The sequence below is a fragment of the Synchiropus splendidus genome, chromosome 8, assembly GCF_027744825.2.
Source record: "Synchiropus splendidus isolate RoL2022-P1 chromosome 8, RoL_Sspl_1.0, whole genome shotgun sequence".
Lineage (NCBI taxonomy): Eukaryota > Metazoa > Chordata > Actinopteri > Syngnathiformes > Callionymidae > Synchiropus > Synchiropus splendidus.
This window is the reverse complement of record NC_071341.1, coordinates 23,448,030-23,468,354: the sequence shown is the minus strand read 5'-3', so window position 1 is coordinate 23,468,354 and position 20,325 is coordinate 23,448,030. Positions and strand designations below refer to the sequence as shown.

Below are 20,325 nucleotides of genomic sequence, written 5' to 3'. Positions count from 1 at the left end.
AAAAAGAATATGGATGGAACAGATGTTGTGTCACAAGAGATTCATGTAGCATCAGACATGCAGAGAAGGAATGCAACTTCCAGAGAGTCATTTATTCATTCGTCCTCAACCGTGCAGAAGGACCATCATGCACTGCTTCTGTGTGTAAATGAGGGCCAGCGATAGCTTGTACAATAATAGTGTTACATAAATTACATGTGGAATATATACAATACACTTATGGGAGGCCGATATGCACAAAAATAAATACTGAAATATTAATGCAAAAGAAGAAAAGTGAAACGCAAAGAAGAGCACTGTAATGTGTAATTAAATATGAATTATTTGGCAACGTGCCCATCTCACAAAATAACATTTTCAAATACACACTGTGTCCAGGTCGCGGATATCCGAGGCTTCAGTCCTGAGTTGCAATACAAGTGTGATGTGCCATATATTTACAAATACTGATATGCGTACGTTTTAAAAATATTTATTCATAGTTTTTTTTAGAGCTCAACTGAATTTATACAGTAAGTATTTAAAAAAAACATGCAATTAAAGATGGGAAACCGTATTGAAAAATAATAAGTCTTTATCTAAAAGTGAATTCAAATGAATATTGGAGTTTCACAGTAACTTCTGGGTGACGGATGCCTCTTTGTGCCTTGTGCACCACAGTGAGAGGAATAGGCCTCAGTCCATGCCAGTCATAATCCCTGAGGAAAAACAACTTATATTTGGCTGTACACTGTTCAGAAGTCACATATTCAGATTTAAACATGTAAGCGTTATCCTTCCCCACTGTGAGACACAGACCGTGTCCCTTTCATGGGCCAAGCTGCAGGACAGGTGGTGCTGAGGTCTCCCTCCTCTCTCTCTGTCAGGAGTTCATTTTCCAACAGGTGATCAAAACCGAGTGGCCCTTGGCTACGCTGCATGACAGTGGCATTACTGCCGCAGAGTAAATCAATTTCCCGGTTTTAGCCGTGTTTTCTCCCAGTGAGAGCCACAGCAGCGTCTTATTACAGTGGAGATGCCGTGCAAGCTGATCCAGCTGTGGAACCACACGCCATGAGAGATGTGTTTGTTGTTGTGGTGCTGCATGAACTCAGTCATGAGTCTCATCAGAGTTTTAATGGTGTCACGCCACCCATGATCGCAGGTGGTTTTTAGGGCTAGAGTTGTGTTCTGAGCAAAACACAACACACGCAAACCTTGGTGCGTCTCATTCTCAAGGCCTATTTATGCACAAAGTTAAGCACAGACCTGGATACCCTGCTCTGTGTCCGTATTTCAGCACATTCCCACAAAACGTACACATAGGGACCAAACAGAGCAGTACCATGGGGCACCATGGGGGGTGATATGCAGCTCTAATGAGACACGGAGAAGACAAAACAATGGTGGAAACTCTCCATCCTCCAGTGGTGATATATTTAACAGCCTACAAACCACCGCCTCCTACAACACTGCCTCTGTTTCCTCTTCTGTGCAAGAGCTACATGATGTTTCTTCCACAGTGGCCATGTTGGTTTTGAAGTTTGTTGTTGTCATAAACTTCTCTATGCCTTGATTCCAACTCTACCATCATAAAAATAGACATATGGAACAGAACAGTACCAGACGATGTAAGTAAAAGAGTAGGACAACATGGCCTGTTTGAGTGGCACTTGATGTGGTGTGTGAAACCAAAGCAGCGCCACTGGACTCTTCCCTTGTAGAAGACCGGCGTGCTCCCGTATCTGTGGAGCAAGTCAGACCTGGCCGAGCCGCGGCACTCGAGCAGGGATGGTGGGATCATGCCTCCTGCTCTGACAGATCCATGGAAGTCGCCTGGGAGTGTGGAGGAGAAAGAAGGTGCTCGGGCTATTTAGGGATTATTCCCAGCTGGTCAAGTGCTTAAATTGCAGATGCTGCCTCCTGCAATATTTATGATTATTGACGACGAGTGTTTACGCAATACGCTCAGCAAACTTGCCTCCTCCATCCAGTTATGGACTGAGCTGCTGGCAAACGTCCGCTGCTCTTGTGAGCTAATAAGTAGAAAATGCTGTGTGTACAAAGTGAACTTCACAGTAACACTAATGGCACTGAAGAACAACTTGAAATGTCCCCAGTGAGGCGGAGGTTGAGGAGTGATGTCAGGTCACGCTCTGTTGCTGAACTGGCTTTGGGGGGAATCGAAGCCAAGCAGAATCTGATCTTTCTGGGCGGCACACTGGAGCCTTTAGAAGAGGAGTGTGGCAGTATAAATGATATGTGGTCGCAAGGTGAAGCATTGACAAGTGGCCGTGTCCTGTAAATCTCTTTTGTCACTCAGCCAAGTGTGTTATTTCCTGAAGGTATTTCTCCTGAATCACAAATGAAATGAGGCTATAAAGCTAAGAACAGTGGGGTCTCTTTATGCAGTTGTGCACATCCCTCACATTGTAAAGCAAACGTTGTGAAGCTGCTCAGGTGCAGTGTTGGTGTTGCTGAAGGTGGATCCTGGTCTCAGTGCTGGATCAGTCTTGCACCACTCTTTTTACCCGGTCATAATGGAGTGGCACAATGAGGGACTGGAGTCAAAAGACAGCAGTGTGGGGACACTTACAGCAGGAGGTGGGACTAGGAAGGAAAGTCTTCAAATTGAGAAGGATCTCCAGTGCACTTGAGGTCCCACGCTGAGGCTGCTCTAAGATCGCTCATCTTCGGTTTGTCAAATCTTTCATGAGCGACAAGTGTAAACCATCTATGTCACGTCATCTTATGGTGTGTAGTCACCATCCATTCTATGGTTCACCTTTAGAATCGCATGCATGGATCAGTGAGAGTGTGAGCGGTGGCCTCTCTTATTGATGTGCCACGAAACACTTGCTGACATATCGATGGAGATGTACGGAATATGTGTGCCTTTGTGTGAGCTTGTTTCAAAGATGATGCCATTCGTGGTCACATTCAGTGTCACACAGTTGGACCGTTGCTGGGTCCTGAGTCCGGACGAGGTCAGTATTAGCATTTGATCCGTCCTGTTGAAACAAAGCAGAGCTAAAAGGCAAAGCTTCCAACTAACCGCTCCACTTATTTTGCTGCCCTCAACTTCGCTCAGAGGTTTTGACTGAGAACCTTCACTTTCTGTCCGTGTGATTTCTGGCTCCTTGGCATTGGGGCTGTCCATAGCTGGGGTTTGACCTAGTAACAGCTGCTTTCTCCTTGTTCCATTTTACCCCAAGGGTTTCTCTTTTGATGTCTTGAAGCTCCAACTCACACACGGTGATGGAGATTAGCTGTGCGACGGGTGAAGTTATGGAGCTGGAGCCAGAAAGTTAAAGCCTTTGAATCGTATCAGAAGGTTAGTTCGCCCACAATTCAAACCATTTGGACCATTGAGAATCGACAAATGAAAATCCTTCTTGACCCACAGTTTTGATGTGTAAAAGTTGGAGGACAACTCCGACCACTTTTGACCAATTTTGATCTGTTATTGATACGTGACGGGCTGTGAATCGAGGCTGAGGAACGAGGTTAGCATGTTGTTGACGTCTGGTCTGGAAATCTGTCACATCCCTGTGCCGAAGCAGCAAATGGAGGGGACACACATGAATATGGCAACTGGCTTCTTGGGGCCTGAAGCTCTCGTGGTTGGTTTCTAATGTCCCATACTAATGTCATCAAGTGATTTCTGCTGAACTGAAGGCTTCCTGGCTGCATTTACTGGTGACCAAATTTAGTCGAGGCAATATGTGAGAGGAATTTTCTTATGAAGGAACTCAAACTGAACACTCCGTATGCCCTCATACATGAGTTTTATTAAAAGTTATAAACCCATGTCATGACAAGGTAAAGTCATTGAAACGGAAACACAGGAAATGGCAATGGAAAATAAACAAAAATCTATTTTGTCATTCAAATAAAACACGAAGATATTCCTTTGACCTTCAGGCAATGGAAGCCACCCAAGATTCAAGACGCTGAATACAATATATATATATATATATATATATATATATATATATATATATATATATATATATATACACATATATATACACATCAAATATATATACAATATACATCAAAGTCACAAATGACTGATGTATATTGTGATAACAGTAAAATCATTTGATGGTAAAATAGATTTAGTGAAATAAAAATTCAAATTGAGAAGGAGGAGGCTGAGGCTTCTTGAATATCACTTATCCTTGAGGTTTGTCAAATCTTTTATGAGTGACGAGTGTAAACCTTGGAAAACAACATCTATGTCACGTCATCTTGTGCTCAGGTGTGTAGTCACTAGTGATGGGCTGATGAGGCTTCATGAAACACTGCCCCCATTTTCTGAGCCCACTAGATGGTGCCCTCTGCTCTAAAATCTTTGGATTTGAACAACTATTTCAATGAAGCCTCACCTCATTTTTAAACCAACAGCGCCACCGACTGAGCTCTAAACATGAGGACACTGTTTCATTCCTCACTGGCCCATCACTAGTAGTCACCATCCATTCTATGGTTCCCCTTTAGAATCGGATGCATGGATCAGTGAGCCTGTGAGAGGAGGCCTCTCTGATAGAGTATTATTGATGTACCACGAAACACTTGCTGACATATCGATGGAGATGTGATTATAACTATAAAGACGTGGCTCGATTTATTTGGCCGATGTGCCTTTATATATATATATATATATATATATATATATATATATATATATATATATATATATATATATATATATATAGGCACATCATTATATCCCAGTTAGAGTCGCGGGGGGAGTCTTGACGTCCATGTGCTTTTGGGCCGTGAATGAAAGTGGACAGGCCAGAACAAACCCACTCAAGCACAGGGAGAACACACCATTTCCACACAGAAAGCAGTGGTCAGGGTGAAAGTGTGGAGTTGCCTCCAGGTGAACACACAGCGCTAACCATTTCTCCAGCTCACTGCCTTTGCAATTGGGGGCTTGCTAGCTAATTCAAATGGCCAGGGGAAGCACGTGAGGGTGTTTTACGTCCGAGAAGGTCGAGTATAAGTGAAGACCATTCTCCAACAGTCTTAATATTCAAGTCATATGAAAGTCACCAGTAGGATTCAAAACCTGGACTGGAAGCCAGAAGAGCTTTGGTAGGTCATGATTCCAGACAGGAAAAAAGAGAGTGACAAACAGTAACCAAGCTGCAGAAATAGAAATAAAATGGAAAACTGTTTACATGCTGCAGAAATGGGACACAAATGGAAGCAGGTAGTTTGCTGTTTATTGCAGGTTTTATTCTTCAGCTGAGGAGATGCGCTAGCACTGAGAGTAGTTTTTGACTTTCTCTCCTCCGACATGTTTTTATTTTATAAACTCTTAAAGGTGAACTTGTCCTTCGCTTTGTTTCCACGATCACACTCCATCACAAAGAGCAATCTAATCATGAGCAGGATTCAGGAGAGCTCCACCGTCTCAATGATGCACAGCAACGGAATAAAGTGCCAGAAACATGAAGAGGAGATACAATATAGCTGAGGCTGGTTTCATCTATGATGTGCTAATATCCAATCTTCATGGTTCTCACGGAAGGTTGACAGCCTCAGCAGGCTTTGAGTTGCTGCTCTGAAAATCTCCCTTCTGTCACATCAGTTTGAGTCGTCTCTGAAGTTGTTTGTTAAAAGCTGGATGCTGCCTGGAATAAATGCAGCTGACCAAAGGACTTAACCTCTCTGTTGGCCTCTTTTGCTTTCCCCCTGTTTTTAACCAAGTGGGGAGCTGCACTGTCACCAGCATTCGGATGGACGGACGGACAGACGGACAGATCCTGGTGGCTAAACTTGATCAAAATATATTGAGGTCAACCTTAAGAACCCCATTAAATGATTATCATCTCACTCCTCTTCTCCTGTTGTTTGTGTCAACTGGGTTACTGCGAGGCTTCAGAGACAGTTAGACAACACAGTTCAGGCCAATATCAGCTGGTGTCACCCTCACGTGTAACAGCTGATAAATCACACCCGTCTTCCCTCTGCCACTGACAGAGAAGGCATCCATTATCTACTGAGAGCCGAAGATTCAGACCTCACTTTCTGGACTCTCAAAGTAATCAAACTTCAGGAGTGTCTCACTCTGTTCCACAGACGCCAGCGAAACAATAGAGTACGGACGAATCGCTCTGTTGACGTTGAGGAAACTACAGGGACCCTATAAATATTACATTTTTAAACTAAATTTTGTCCTACGTATTGCTTTCTGAAACCCTCTTTATAGTGTGGATAGTATCTTTGCCTCAAATTGTGTTCTCGGTTTACAAACAAACTGAAAAAATAGTGAAGCGAAACACTTCTGTGCTTCTGTCTTTTATTTATTCTTATCTTTTTCAGATTCGTCAGTGTCATTTTATTGAGTCTCCTTCATCAGGGATGCTTTTTGACATCACATTGTACATTGTACACCTGGAATTTGGTTGCCTGAAGTTTTTCTTTCACTCAACCATCAATTCAAATCAACAAACCATCGTGCTACAATGTGGGAGCGGAACATGTGATACGTTTGGGTCTCGGCTTCAATGCTAGTGATGGGCTGATGAGGCTTCATGAAACACTGCCCCCATTTTCTGAGCCCACTAGATGGTGCCCTCTGCTCTAAAATATTTGGATTTGAACAACTATTTCAATGAAACCTCACCTCATTTTTAAACCAACAGCGCCACCGACTGAGCTCTAAACATGAGGACACTGTTTCGTGAAGCCTCACTGGCCCATCACCTTTCTTTGGGACTGTAGGAGCATATTTCCAGTTTAAAAACTGTGGTGACAAGTTGTGGCTCTTTCACAAGTGATGGATAGAGGAGGTATCATGAGACAGTGTTGCACGATAGGTGGAACAGTGTCCAACAATTTTCAGAGGCCACTCGATGGTGCTCTTGGTTTAGAGAGATTTCATCGAATTAGCTGTTCATATTCAAACATTATACACAGTTTTAACATTTAACACCAACTACACACCTGTTGGCGTCAGATTGTGCTGTGACTTGAGAGACAGGAAAGTCTTGAGTGACTTGGTGTGAGTTTACAGAGACACATTCACATGAAGAATGCATTTCATTCAAGCAACATTCTGCTTGAATTCTGCGCTGCTGAAGTTGTTTTTGATTGTGATTTATAGTATCAAGCAGCTCTACTGGCTTTGCCTCCCCCCCACCCGCCTCTCCCACTGCCCTCAACGGGTGAGACCATCCACCAGACCATGGTGTCTCCTTCTTTGTCTTGTGAAGACCACGAAAATGACTGAGAAACAATTGTGGTTTGGAAGCTTTTATCATGGTGAGGGAAGTAAACAGATTTGTGCCGGCGCAGATGAGAAATTTGTTCTGATTCGTCAAGAGAATTGGAACTTTGGAGCCGAATGAATAATGAATGAATAATGGGTGAACAGCGGAACGCATCACTGATCGGCAGAACTCATGTGATTTCCTGTTTGTGTCTGTTTAATGTCTTGGTTTTCATGCGTCAAACAGCCCAACTTCTGCAGTGACTTTGTGTTTCCTTTTAGAGAGTATTTTCGGAATCGTCCGTGGCAGATGTGAAACCTCATCATCATTGGTGTCTGTCATTGTCTTGGAGGCAGTGATCTCACTTTTGCTGCCTCAGTCACTGAGGAGACTTGGCGCTCACCTGAGCTCAGCCTGTGGTTTGGCGTGTTGCCCTGCTGAAAAACAGCTGAGTGGGTTTGCAAGAGAGATGCTGGAGGATTATGTCCTTGTCACTGCACTTACTTCCCGCAGGACACCTGGGGTGAAACAGCATTAGGATGTTTGTGCTCTCTCTCACACACTCCTCCTCCGGTCTCACAGCTTGCATCTTGAGTCGCCATATCACATTTAAAAAAAACCCAAAAAACTCCCATTTTGAAGAAATGAGGCTTCACGAAACAGTGTAGACATCACAGCCCACTAGATGGTGTTTTCTGCTAAAAAAAAATAAATAAAAAGGAAAACATTTCAATGAACCCTCAACTGATTTTTAAATCAACAGTGCCACCTACCAATCTCTAAAAATAAGTACATTGTTTCATGAAGCTTCATCTGCCCATCACTACCATTCACCCCCTCCAATCCACCCATTCATTTATCCTCATTATTGCCCAGTATGTTTATCATGGACTTATTTATTAATTCATGATGTGACTAGTGATGGGCTGATGAGGCTTCATGAAACAGTGCCCTCATTTTTAGAGCTCAGTAGGCGGCGCTGTTGGTTTAAAAATGAAGTGAAGTTTCATTGAAATGGTTGTTCAAATCCAAAGATTTTTAAGCAGAGAGCGCCACCTAGTTTGCTCAGAAAATGGAGACACAGTTTCATGAAGCCTCGTAAACCCTGTGCTGTAGAGTTTCTATTATCTATTTATTGAATATATTTTTTGCCAGCCATATTTCTCCCATCCATCCACTGAGGCTCCCAATCATAGACTTGATCCAACTCTATTATTTTTGTGCAGTTATTTATTTACAATTGTTTAAATAAATCCATTTATTCTCAGCAATCTGAATTAAACAAAAGTCGGTGGCTCTCAACGGAACTATTTACATTAAATTTTGGTTCACTTCAGTTCAAATCGAAATGGGCCTGAATTTAGCACTAAAGGATCGTAGTAGTAGCCGTGCTAGTAGTGAAGTGGTGTCAGTTTTGGGTCACATTTGTTAAACGAACACCACAGTGATTCATCCCAGTGGCGTCCCACATGCGGGGAAGGATCTACAAGGCTTATTGAGATCTTCAGACAGTGGCCGCTGGTGTGGACTGGCCTGCGAAGGCTGCTGGTAATGAAAGGCTGCTTATCTGGAAGAGGTCACGGAGGACAGGTTTGGATGGCAAGCATCAAAAGCTGCAGGCTGCAGAGAGCAGCAGTGGCCATGTGGAAGCAGCAGCGGCAGCAGCAGCAGCAGCAGCAGCAGCAGCAGCCTCACCCAAGTCAGCAAGTGCAGTGAGCAAATAAATACGATCAGACAGCCGAGACTTTTACCCTCTGGCACTTCTTTTACTGCCGTACAAGAGCACTCCCTAAATCCTCCGCACACTTCCTCTCACTTTGACATTGCTCGGTACGTCTTTGTGCTCTCTTCCTGCTTATTTATTCATTAGCTGCCGATGCATTGTCAAGACACGAATAAGAGAAAGTCCAGCACGGAACTGGATTCGTCTCCTGTTGATTCATGATTTGGCCTTCTCTTAATGGTTTCCCTTTCGCCCTGATATTTATCAAAGTAGCTCCGTACTTCTCTTTATCATGATTACCAGCTCCAGTTCACACATTTTCCTTCGAGTTTTCAAGTTGTGGATAATCTGTCCTTAGCGCACAGAAAACCTCCATTACAGGGATAAAAAAAAAACAGCACTGCAACACTCATTTATTCAGTTAGTGCTGCTTCTCCAGGGACTGAATCTGACCCACGGAGCAAACAACCAGGTCAAGGTCATTCGATGACTCAGTAGTTCAGGAGCAGGTGACGCTGGTTCCATTTCCACTCTGTTCCACGCAAAGATAGTCACCCTCATCATAATGTTTTAACCTAATCTAATCCAGGTTCTCTTGGTGCTAACGCCCACCCACAATCATATGAACAAAGTTTGAGAAGGGCAAACAAGATCTGCCTCCTACACGTGTATGAACACCACAGCCTGAGCGGCGTTCGGGATTTCAGCACCCTGGACAGTGGCTTTGAGCCAGTTAAAAGGGTTGTCATTGGGAATGACTTGAAGGTTCGACTGTCAGAAGGACAATCAGGCGCAGGAGGTGGGAGCAGGCCAGGTGGTTTGAAGGTGAAGAGGAGTGGCGCGAGAACCAATCAGGTTCATGGCTCAGGGCATCTTCCCCGCGACGTGCAAGATCATGTTCGCAACCTTCAGTGGGCGCTAATCTCATCAGTGCGGTGACATTCAGATCTGGACGGCATCACAAAAAGAAAATGAGTTTCACCTTCATGTGCGAGGCGTGTCCCAGTAGCGGGGAGCGGGTTTGCTCAAGATTGGACGATACAGCTCCCTCCAAGCCTGAAGCGGAAGCACAAGAGGAGATAAGGCGGAAGAGGAGTTTGCTTGTTTTTGAGGTGCGTTACGAGCCTCGCTGGTCGGTCGAACAAGGGCACGACACCCTCGTGCGTCCAAGTCAGCCATCTTGCTGTGTGCGCCATCACCCTGCTCCTTGTTTAGATGCCGTTTCTTATGCGATACAAATACTGTGGATGTGTTAATCACCGAGGCCGTCGCTGGTAATGATCCATTTGTGCTGACATTTTGGAAATAATGCGACAGACACAGACAAATAGCTGGATTCATTGGGCTAATCTCATCGGTTATGCCCATAACGCCGCCTCGACGCGTAATTGAGGGAGATCAAATACAAGTCGACGAAATTAGCCGATGCCAAATGAATCAAAAGGAGCTAAAAGGCATTTGTCTGTTCAGACAATGAGGTTTGCTGATCAAATAAATGCAGGTGCGGCAGGGATTGGAGGACGGTGGTGTTGAGCTGAAACAGCTGCCTGGAAGGCAGAGGAATCAATTAAGAGTGTGAAAAAGACAGAGGGAGTGAGAACAGCGCCGGAAAATGTGGGGGTGGATCTGACACCAGCATTGATCTTTACAGGTGTGAGCCAAAAGCGTTGAGGAGGCAAAGACTAGTCCTGGAATTGCATAATTTAATGGCTTACTTGGAAAAGCCCTTTGGCAAATACAGCTGTATTCACTTGGAAAGCAAGTAACAGTTCAGCACCAGCTGGACTTAATCTTCCAAGATGCATGAATTCAAGCCGTTTCATTGAGTGAGAGGATTCACAAATATGTCAGTGGCGAGAACCCACGCTCGCTCTCGCTTTCCTTTTATTTGGCTTCGCTTGTGGGGAGGTTGGAAGTGGTTTGTTGCGCAGAGCTGCTCGTTGATGTTTCCTGGTTCCCCGCAGTCCAAACATCCTGTCGGGTGGTTCTAAATTAGTTGTTGTGCGTCTGTCTGACAATGGTTTCGGTGTTTCACACCGCTGTTGGAACAGTATCCTCTGACCCTAGAATTCAGTACGTTTGAAGGAGAGGAAAGGATCGACTGAAGTTTAAAAGATAAAACGTGTAAATGACAAAACAAATTTTCTTTTAATAAAGTGAATTGTTTCACCGTTCATTTCTCTCTCATCACTATTATCCCTGGTGCACTCTGTTGTGATCCTTTTATTTGAGCCCACAGAGGACGATTGTCTCACACTTTTCTTTTCCAGTACATGTTTGTGAAAAGGTGGGGCTTGTGTGTCTTTCTTAATCGACTTCTGGCTTGGGGAACGTTCAATTGCATTTCTATCTACGCTGGTTGAGATCTCCAGGAGGGTCACGGTAAAATGTACGAATATGAAAAATAGATGCACAAGAGACGTACGCCGGACTCGAACCAGCGACCTTGTGACACACAGGGACGTGCTTTAACCGTCATACTGAGTCATGTGACCAGCTGTTCAGGTGAAGCCTCACAGCCTGACATGTTTGTAGCATGTGGCTCTGTTCAACGACAGTGAAACCATGTGGCTCTTGGCCTCGGACAGGTTGGTCACCCCTGCAGTAGAGCAAAAAGTAAAAGTAAACATCTTATTCCAACATGTCTTCTGTGCTCATTGGTCGAATATCTGGACAAATATGGATTCAATATGTGTTGAGGGTGGCTGTGGATGCTGTCATACATGTCACAATTTAGGTTGTTAAAACGGTTGTTTTTGATCCGCCATGTTAGCTTTGCCGACCCACTAGTTTATGTAGTCTGGCTGCTTGAAATTTTTTTTAAAAAACTCGAGCTAACGTTGCAGCTGAACGACCCAAAGCTAAGGATATTAATTCTGCTCCTAGCCTCAGCAGTATTTTAATGACGCTCGTCCTTCCGCGCCTGTTAAAAGGTCCAGATCATCATCCGTGAATTCAAAATTATCTTCCGACTCATAGGTCACTGAAGTGCAAATGGGTTTGTCCCCAGCAGGCGGTTTTACTCCAGATAAGACATTCACTTTGATACAGGTTGGAAAAGATCACTGCCGCTCTCATTACATGCTGAGGCACCTCCTGCCTGGCGCTTCATTTTGTTGACCAGTGTGACGCTGAGTCAGTGACTGAACAGACTCAGAACAAAAACTTGTGAATTTACTTTGTTTCAGAGAAGTTTTAAATGGACTTTGAACTTCTTCAGGGCCTTCAGATTCTTGACGCCATCCGCCTGTGGCCAACTGACGGTTGACTGGCCAACCGTGTCCAAGAGCTCAGCTGTGGGAGCGTGGAAAATGCTTTCAGGCTTCACTTCCTGAGACAGACTCTTCGAAAAAAACAGTTGAGCCATGTAATGTGATGACTGATGAAAATACGATTTAAATGTAGTGTGTTATTCTCAAGGTTCCTGGAAGTTGCAAATGTATTCAGCTCACCTTGTCATGTGTATAAGTACTGTACAGAATGTGGAACATTGATATCAACATCAAGAGGAAGAACCTTAATGTGGCTCCAGCTACGATGCTGGATTGTAAAAATGTGTGTTGACTTCTTTGTGCACCATAGTAGACAGTTTGACAGCGAATAAACAATGCAGCAGTGAATGGGCCTTTCTCTACCTGTAAGACTGGCCCAGGCTACTTGCTATTGTGCAGGTCCAGTGGCCAGTAGATGACATGTTTACACAAGCCATGTTCACCTTTGGTTTCCAGCAACGTCTCCATATGGATGTAAAACCTTCATTGGTGGATGTGTGACATGGTGTGTGGAGGGCAAGATTTTGGAGCTTCACCACGGTTGAGATGTTGTTAATATTTCCACCAGGCCTAAACAGAAGGTTTAGAGTATTTAAAACTTGACCACAATGACCAACCTCAATTTGCCCGGGTCAGACGACTGGCGTTTGTTTACGTCTCCTGAAGACATCACAAATACCTTCAAGGATCACGCTTAACGGAGCAACCAATCAAAATTCAATATATGCAGCAAATGTTTGTTTTCAGACCCTTAGAGAAATGTATGTCACAAAACACCAAGGAGCAACGTAGATGATGCTAATCTTAACACCATCCTTACGATCGAGGGGTGTCCTGGGGTGCAGGACTCCAGGGAAATTGGTGGGAGATTTTTCTTGTGCTGTAGAGGTCTGTCTTTATAATGGTCGCTTGCAGTCACTGAAACCATTTACGTACGTTACGGACGTGAAGTTCAACGCTGAGCGAGGATTGTACCATTGAGCTTTACATTGGTAGATGAAGATGTTGAGGTTGGAACTGCCAGGCAGAAGGTGGAGAGGAAGGCCACAGAGGAGATTGATGGAGGTGGTGAAGGAGGACATGAGGTTTGTAGGTTTGAGAGAAGAGGAAGCAGAGGACAGGGTGAGATGGAGGAAGATGATCCACTGTGGCCACCACTGAAGGGAGAAGCCCAAAGAGAAAGAAGAGGAGCTCATTGTGTTTAGTGTTGTGCAACTTGCTATAAAAGGATTCAAATAACAAAGCAATGTATGTAGGGCAATAATATTTGGGTGAAAATGAGCAGCTTGGGAATCTGCCTTTGCCTTTCAAGTTTCAACCAGAATGCCTTTAATGTTTGAACCAAATGGGCTCACAGATTAATAGTCTGTGGTGGGTGGAATACTTTAATACCCAGACCTGAATTCTCATGCAATGAACTTGCAAATGACTGCTTTGTTTTTCCAGATGCAGGTCGATAATGTTGAATGTGTCTGCTCCACAGAGCCTGTTCTTGGCCTTCGTCACTCACAGCTAATGGATGTCTTAACACAATATGCCTACAACGACAGTTCATTTGACAATGGAACATGGGGCTTCAACCAGACGGACGGCGAGCAGAAGCATCCGTACAACTACTACGCCATGCTGCTCACGCTGCTCATCTTCGCCATCGTCTTCGGCAACGTGCTGGTGTGCATGGCTGTGTCGAGAGAGAAGGCTCTGCAGACCACCACCAACTACCTGATCGTCAGCCTGGCAGTAGCTGACCTTCTGCTGGCCACACTGGTGATGCCCTGGGTCGTCTACTTGGAGGTAAGACGGCGCGACGTAAACAAAGTGACGTGCCCTATTCAGCAGACACGGCTCCCCCTCTCCCTGTCTCCGTCTCCAGTGAGTCTTTGGTCTGTGTGTGCCGTTTGTCTTTGAGAGGACTCTCTATCACAGTGAAATATTTGGTAGACTGACCTGCAGAAACCTGCCCTGGACCAATAGGATCTTCCAGACGTGAAATGTCAGAGGAGCGTTCGGCCGGGCCGTTGAATTAAAAACACCAAGCAGAGACCTTGAGAGGCTCCTCAGCTGCGACGCAGCAGCTCTGTTGTGCATCGAGCGTCAACATGTCAATCCATCCGGCTCAGACCTGGTGAATAATTCGCCTTATTTCCCTGAATCATAACTCTGCATCGGCCGCTCTCGCCAATGATGCACACCTGATATGAAACATCAATGTCTGCTAACCAGGGCAGCGTCACGCCGAGCAGAGACGCTGCTGGAAAATGATCTGCACGTTCAATAATCAATGCGCGATGGAGCCTTTAGAAGAGTGGCTTCCATTTCCCGTCATGTTTGCTGCCTCTCCGCCTGCTCCTGAGGTCCGGCCTCTGCACGTCAGAATTCTGCTCTGGGTAAATCTTCAGTCTCTAATGTGAAAAGTTTGAGCTGCCTGGAGAGGAAAATTACAAACGCCCAAGACGTTTGACCACATCATGTCACAACGGCAACACATCAGCAGTGAATTGCCTTGAATATAGTATTCCTGAATATTGTGTGAAATCCTATTGCTGCTCCTATTAAAAGTGCTGACGCTCCTTCTTTTACTTGTTGGCTAAAGTTAGAAGACATTTCATGTTTGGTTGATTTATTCACAGCCAAATTATTCATATGAGCCTCAGCTGCTCAAATGAAAATTTAAAAATGCATTTGATTCATATTTTAGTTCACTTTTGAAGACGTCTTGAGACCTTTGATTGAAGGAGTAAAAAATATTGAGGTTACACAATGTGGGGAATGTATCTATCCATGCACTTTAATGCAAGAAACACTCGAATGAAATATTCCTTTTCAGACCGAGTGTGAATAAGTGTTGAGCGGATTTGGGAGTTGCACATTTTTATTGATCTCTGATCTCCTCATTTTTCCTTCAGAAATATTTTTGTCAATTTTCAAGATGAGTCAGCTTCATGAGCCAGAAGAAATGATGAAGCTCCCACTCGTGTACAGTCCTACACGCTGACATGTTTTTGGGTCGTTCAGTGAAACTGCACAGCTTCCACTTGCACAGTATTTATTATTTTATTAATGGTTGAGGACGGCCTTCACTGGGTGTATGTGTCACATGAGTTATGACAGCACCCTCTTGTTTTCCAGTGCTGTGAGGGATAAGATGCGCTTCAATTTTGACTTTTTTTTTTTTTTTTTAAAGTGTCTTCCCTGTTAGAAAAATGCCCATTCATATTTCATGTTCTGGGGTGGTTAGATGGACACTTTACGGATCCGATCAAACTACTACAAAGAGCAAATAAATCGCATTAAACTGCAGGGGAATTTGCCTTTATAAGGCTCCTGCAAAGGTTTGACTGATGTTTCTTTGCAAAGCCAGAACATGTGTTACGGGGTGGTGTGAATAAAAGTCTGTTTTGACTGTCTATTTCTCATGTCGACACACTTCCTCTTCACCGTCCTCAAGACTGGGTCTTAATCCATACACATCTCTCTGAGATCATGTTTAAAATCGAGTCAGATTCCAACCACGTTTCCCTGCTCACATCTACTTTGGAGATGAAGCACAATGCAAACCGAAGACATAAACAAGCCCTTTTGTTTCCAGATGGTGAGCCTATTAAAACCTGGGATTCCTGCTCTGCCACCTGGTGGTTTGTCCCACCAGAGGCACTGGTTCTCGGAGTACAAGGCCAAACAAAAAAAAAACCTGCAGGTTGTCTTCTGGAGTGGGAGCGGATGAGATTGAAGTTATGCAGAAGAGGCACACTTTTGAGTTGCCGTGACATTGCTACACGCTCACATCCACTTATCTCTGCTATTGTTCTAAACACTGGAAGGTGCTCACGGCCTTTTAAGCTGCTGCTCCATTCTTTGAAGACATGGCCTTTTGTCAAAGATTAATCACTTCCACAAAGCTATGGAAGCCCCCCGCCCCCCACTGACACCTCATCCTACCCTTTTCACAAGCATGGGAGGGGGAGCAGCTGGCAGTGTGGTTAGCATCAAACCCCTCATGGCTGACATCTCTGACAGTGCTACAAAGAGTGATGGGGCGAGGAGGACGGTGTTGACCGGCTGGCAGTTAAAGACACGGTGTTGGGGGATAATTGTTTTTTTTCAGCGTTTCATGTTCCCTGAATGTGGCACACGTGTCGAGCTGTAAATCATTTTGCATGAGAAGAAAAGCAGTTCTTGAGGGGTACGATTCTATCAGGCGTTTCCCTGTTCTTATCGGAATGCTGCACAATTCTATTCACCGCTCTGTTGTTAAAGAAAATTACGTCGCTTTCAATCTAAACAAACAAGTTCATTCAGTTCACTTGGGTTTCATTCATGTTGTGTGTAGCACCGTAACCTGCTCTGCTTTCACCAAACTCTGCTTGGATGAACATCATCACCTGCTGTTTTTTACCAAGCAACATGCGACTTTGAATAAAGGGTGCGACCTTGAGTGTAACAACAAGATGAGCAGTGAAACTGAGACTTCTTCCAATCCACTTGGTTCTTATTGCAAACTTTACAGAGCTTTGTGTGAGCGTGACAAGGTGACAGCGCAACAAGACAAACATGGCATGGCTGCAGAAGGTCGGGTTCTGGAACCTGGGGGTCACTTTCATGTGGTCGTGCTGATGAATGATGACCTCCACCTGCACCGATGAGAGTTGGCGGCAGCAGCTGTGTACACACCTGGAGCTGGTGAAGGGCTGATGAGGCTTCATGAAACAGTGTGACGGCCCACTAGATGGCATTCTGTGCAACCATTTCAGTGAAACCTGCTCATCATTTTTAAACCAACAGCACCACCTACTGAGCTCTGGAAATATCGACACTGTTTCATGAAGCCTTGTCTGGCCATCACTACTGTCTGACCATTGAATGAAACCCCTCCAATATACAGAAATGAGGCTGTTTTAGAACCTGACATTTCACCTTCTCAGCTTTCAAGAATGAGTCCGTGCGCAAGTGTCTGTTTACAACAAACATGGCGTTCACCCTGACCTGTTTATGTCTGCTGCTGACACTATCAGAAACTGTACAGTAGGTGGCAGTATAGTGAGAAGAACAACAACAATGTGTCCCTCTGTGCTTGTGAATGCAAACATGCAAAGTGGGCTTGTACCTATCTATTCTGCTGCTACTCAGAGGGAGGATTCCGTCGCATACTGTCATGTCTATAATCAGAGTATTTTCTAGATCTGTGTTTTTGAGAAGCATCATTTCCAGAGGCAAATTCTCTGTTTGCACATAAACAAAGGATTTTTTCCTTTCTGAAAATAGCTGGCTACATGTTAATGGCGCTTCCGTCACTCACAGCGTCAGGATCAGTTACCAAAATATGTGTGACCTTTCGAAAGACTCCCTAACTGTATGTGCTACACTTCAGGACAGATACGGCAACTGAATCATTGTATATGGCCTGGAAAAGCTTGTGGGCTCCAAACAGTTGAAGACAGCTGATGATCTCATGACACATCTTTTGCTGTTCAACTGGTTCAGAAATGTTAGTCATCAGTCTTGAAGCTCCCAACTTCTGAAAATATTGTGAAAGAGAGGAAAGTGGATGCAGGTCTGGGCTTTCAGGTGGAATCATGGTGACAAACATTAGAGACTGATATTCTCTCTGTTTCCACTCTTCCTTGTTGAAGGGGTCTCAGTTATACACTGTTCAGGTCAAATCTGAGCCTGAGCCTTGAGGCGTGAGTTTAAAATGTTTCAGTTTAAAACCCCCGCCTTAAACCTTCAACGTCTTATTTACCGTAATTTCCAGACTACAGAGCCCAGCGGAATATTCCACCCACTAAATGTAAAAAGGAAAACAGAGTCTGTTCCTCCATAAGCCGCGGGTGCAGCGGTGCTGTCTGCACCGTAGAAAGGCTCCAAAATGCACGAGCATCTGATGAAGCTCATGCCGCTCCTCAATGACCTGCCATCTGAGGGGGAATTAGCGTCTAGTAAGGCCTGCAACATATCCACTGGGAGGCAGTCTTCCAAGTCCCACTCCAGGCTGGCAGGCCAACAACATGTTCTGATTCATGCCCCGGCCGAAACTGTGCTACGACAATGAGCATTTGAAATGACGGAGGATTGAAAGAGCGTTGATGATGTCACTTCAGTTCAATAACTGCTATTCCTGTTTGGCCTTCGACCTGCCCTGTTCATGCTTTAATTGACACATTGATTTACACACGCTGTGCTCTGTTGATAAGAAGTTTGAGCTGTCGGCTTGGACTGATGATCACAGCCCACAGACATTGATCCCCAACACGAGAAGCGGGAGCCACACACACACAAGCGGCGTCTGAGCTTCAGCTTCCTTTCAAACAGTCTTCAGGGCGGCTGACATCAACACCTCGGACTCAGGCCCTGACTATGTGGTGGGCTGCTGTGCACGTTGTGGTTCAACCATTGACGTGCTCGTGTCCTTCAGCTATGTGGAGATGTTCTGCCCGTCCGTTGTCTTTCACTCCAGGACAGGCATCTCCCCCTCTTGACTCTGGAGTCATAAGATGCAGCAGGAAATGGTTGCCTGCATAGGCCAAACTACAAAAATGAAATACACACTTGCAAGTTTTATCACGCATGCAATGGAACTGTACCATGGTCAAGTTAAAGCGCACTATTATATGAGTAGAATTACTGTTTTGTCAGGTTGTACAACAGTAAAATCTGATGGACCATTGTTGATTTTTGATCATTTGTTTATTTATTTTCTATTTATACAATTTATAATTTATACATTTTATCATGATCTATTTATTATGTATGTACTTATCTTTACTCATATTTTATTTATTTTGTCAAGTTATTTGTTTATATATTATAGGTATTGATTTGTGTTTGTTAGCTGAAGTCTTTTTTTTTTTTTTGTTGATGCGTCTTTGTTATTTGTTATGTATCTTTAATGTCTTTGGTATGTGTCAGTGTCTTTGTTGTTATTGGCTGCTGTGACACGTTGAATTTCCCCTCTGGCTTTTTAATCTAATCTAATCTAATGAATACACCATCGGTCACAGGAGCAGAGTGAAGCATCATTGCTCGAACTGCTTAAATATAAGAAGCGAGAGCAAGAGAGCACCGCACTTTTTGAATGACTCCGAATGCTATTCACAGTGTTCTGACCATCCACAGGCCTTGTTGATACCTGTGATGTCATGAATACCATCTCACCTGTCACGTCCGTGGCATCAGGGAGACGTGATGTGTGCTGCAGATCTGCCTCACGTCTATCAGCGTGTCCTGCAACCTGTTATTGTCCCTGTGTTTTGTCTGGCAGGTGGTGGGAGAGTGGCGCTTCAGCAAGATCCACTGTGACATCTTCGTCACCCTGGATGTGATGATGTGTACAGCCAGCATTCTTAATCTCTGTGCCATCAGCATTGATCGGTGAGTCACAGGTTGCTCCCCCCATCCTCCACGCCTGGACAGAAGCTCAATCTTTACCGTCAGAAAAAAAAAAAAAACATCAGGGGACGTTTAATAAGGATGACCACACAAGCTGAAGTCATGAGTCTCAGCGTGGGATAAGACCGTCACTCTTCATTTTAATGGTGGACTGTTGATATATAGTGATGGGCTGGTGAGGCTTCATGAAACAGTGTCCCCATTCTCACAGCCCCCAGATGCACCCCCTGCTCAAAAATCTTTAGATTTGAACAACCATTTCAAGGAAATGTCACCTCTCAAGAGCGCCACCTACTGAGCTCTAAAAACAAGGACACTGTCCTGGCTGTCAGACCCTGGAGTCAGACCCAGCCACTGAATTGTTGGTGACTCACAGACGACTCTGGAGAACAAGAGTAATTTAACAAGGTTTATTTACGATAAATGAAAGCACAAAGACAAACAGGAACAAAGAAACCAAGGATGTCGGCACCAAAAGGTGGAGCGAGGACAACAAACAGGAGCAAGAGAAAAACCTGAAACAGAAAACAGGCGAATGAAAAAAACCTGGCTGAGGAAATGACTCGCGAGGCCCAAGTAACGCTCGGCGGTGGAACCAAATACGCTAACAGGAGGAATAACTAATACGAGGAGAAACCGAAAGGGTGAATTAAGCAAAACACTGATACATGATCTAAAAATAGAGAAAAGGGAGAAACAAAAAAACGGAGCGAGGAGAACACAACTAAGAAGGCGT

General features: G+C 44.4%; 1 protein-coding gene across 1 annotated transcript in view; it reads left to right on the top strand.

Moving 5' to 3' along the window:
- drd2a (dopamine receptor D2a) overlaps positions 1-20,325 on the top strand; it is a 44,081-nt gene that overhangs the window by 14,430 nt on the left and 9,326 nt on the right. The window contains exons 2-3 of the mRNA XM_053872727.1: positions 13,687-13,997; positions 19,462-19,571. Coding sequence (XP_053728702.1) covers positions 13,719-13,997; positions 19,462-19,571 — 389 coding nt within the window. The 5' untranslated portion in view covers positions 13,687-13,718. The remainder of the gene's footprint in view (positions 1-13,686; positions 13,998-19,461; positions 19,572-20,325) is intronic.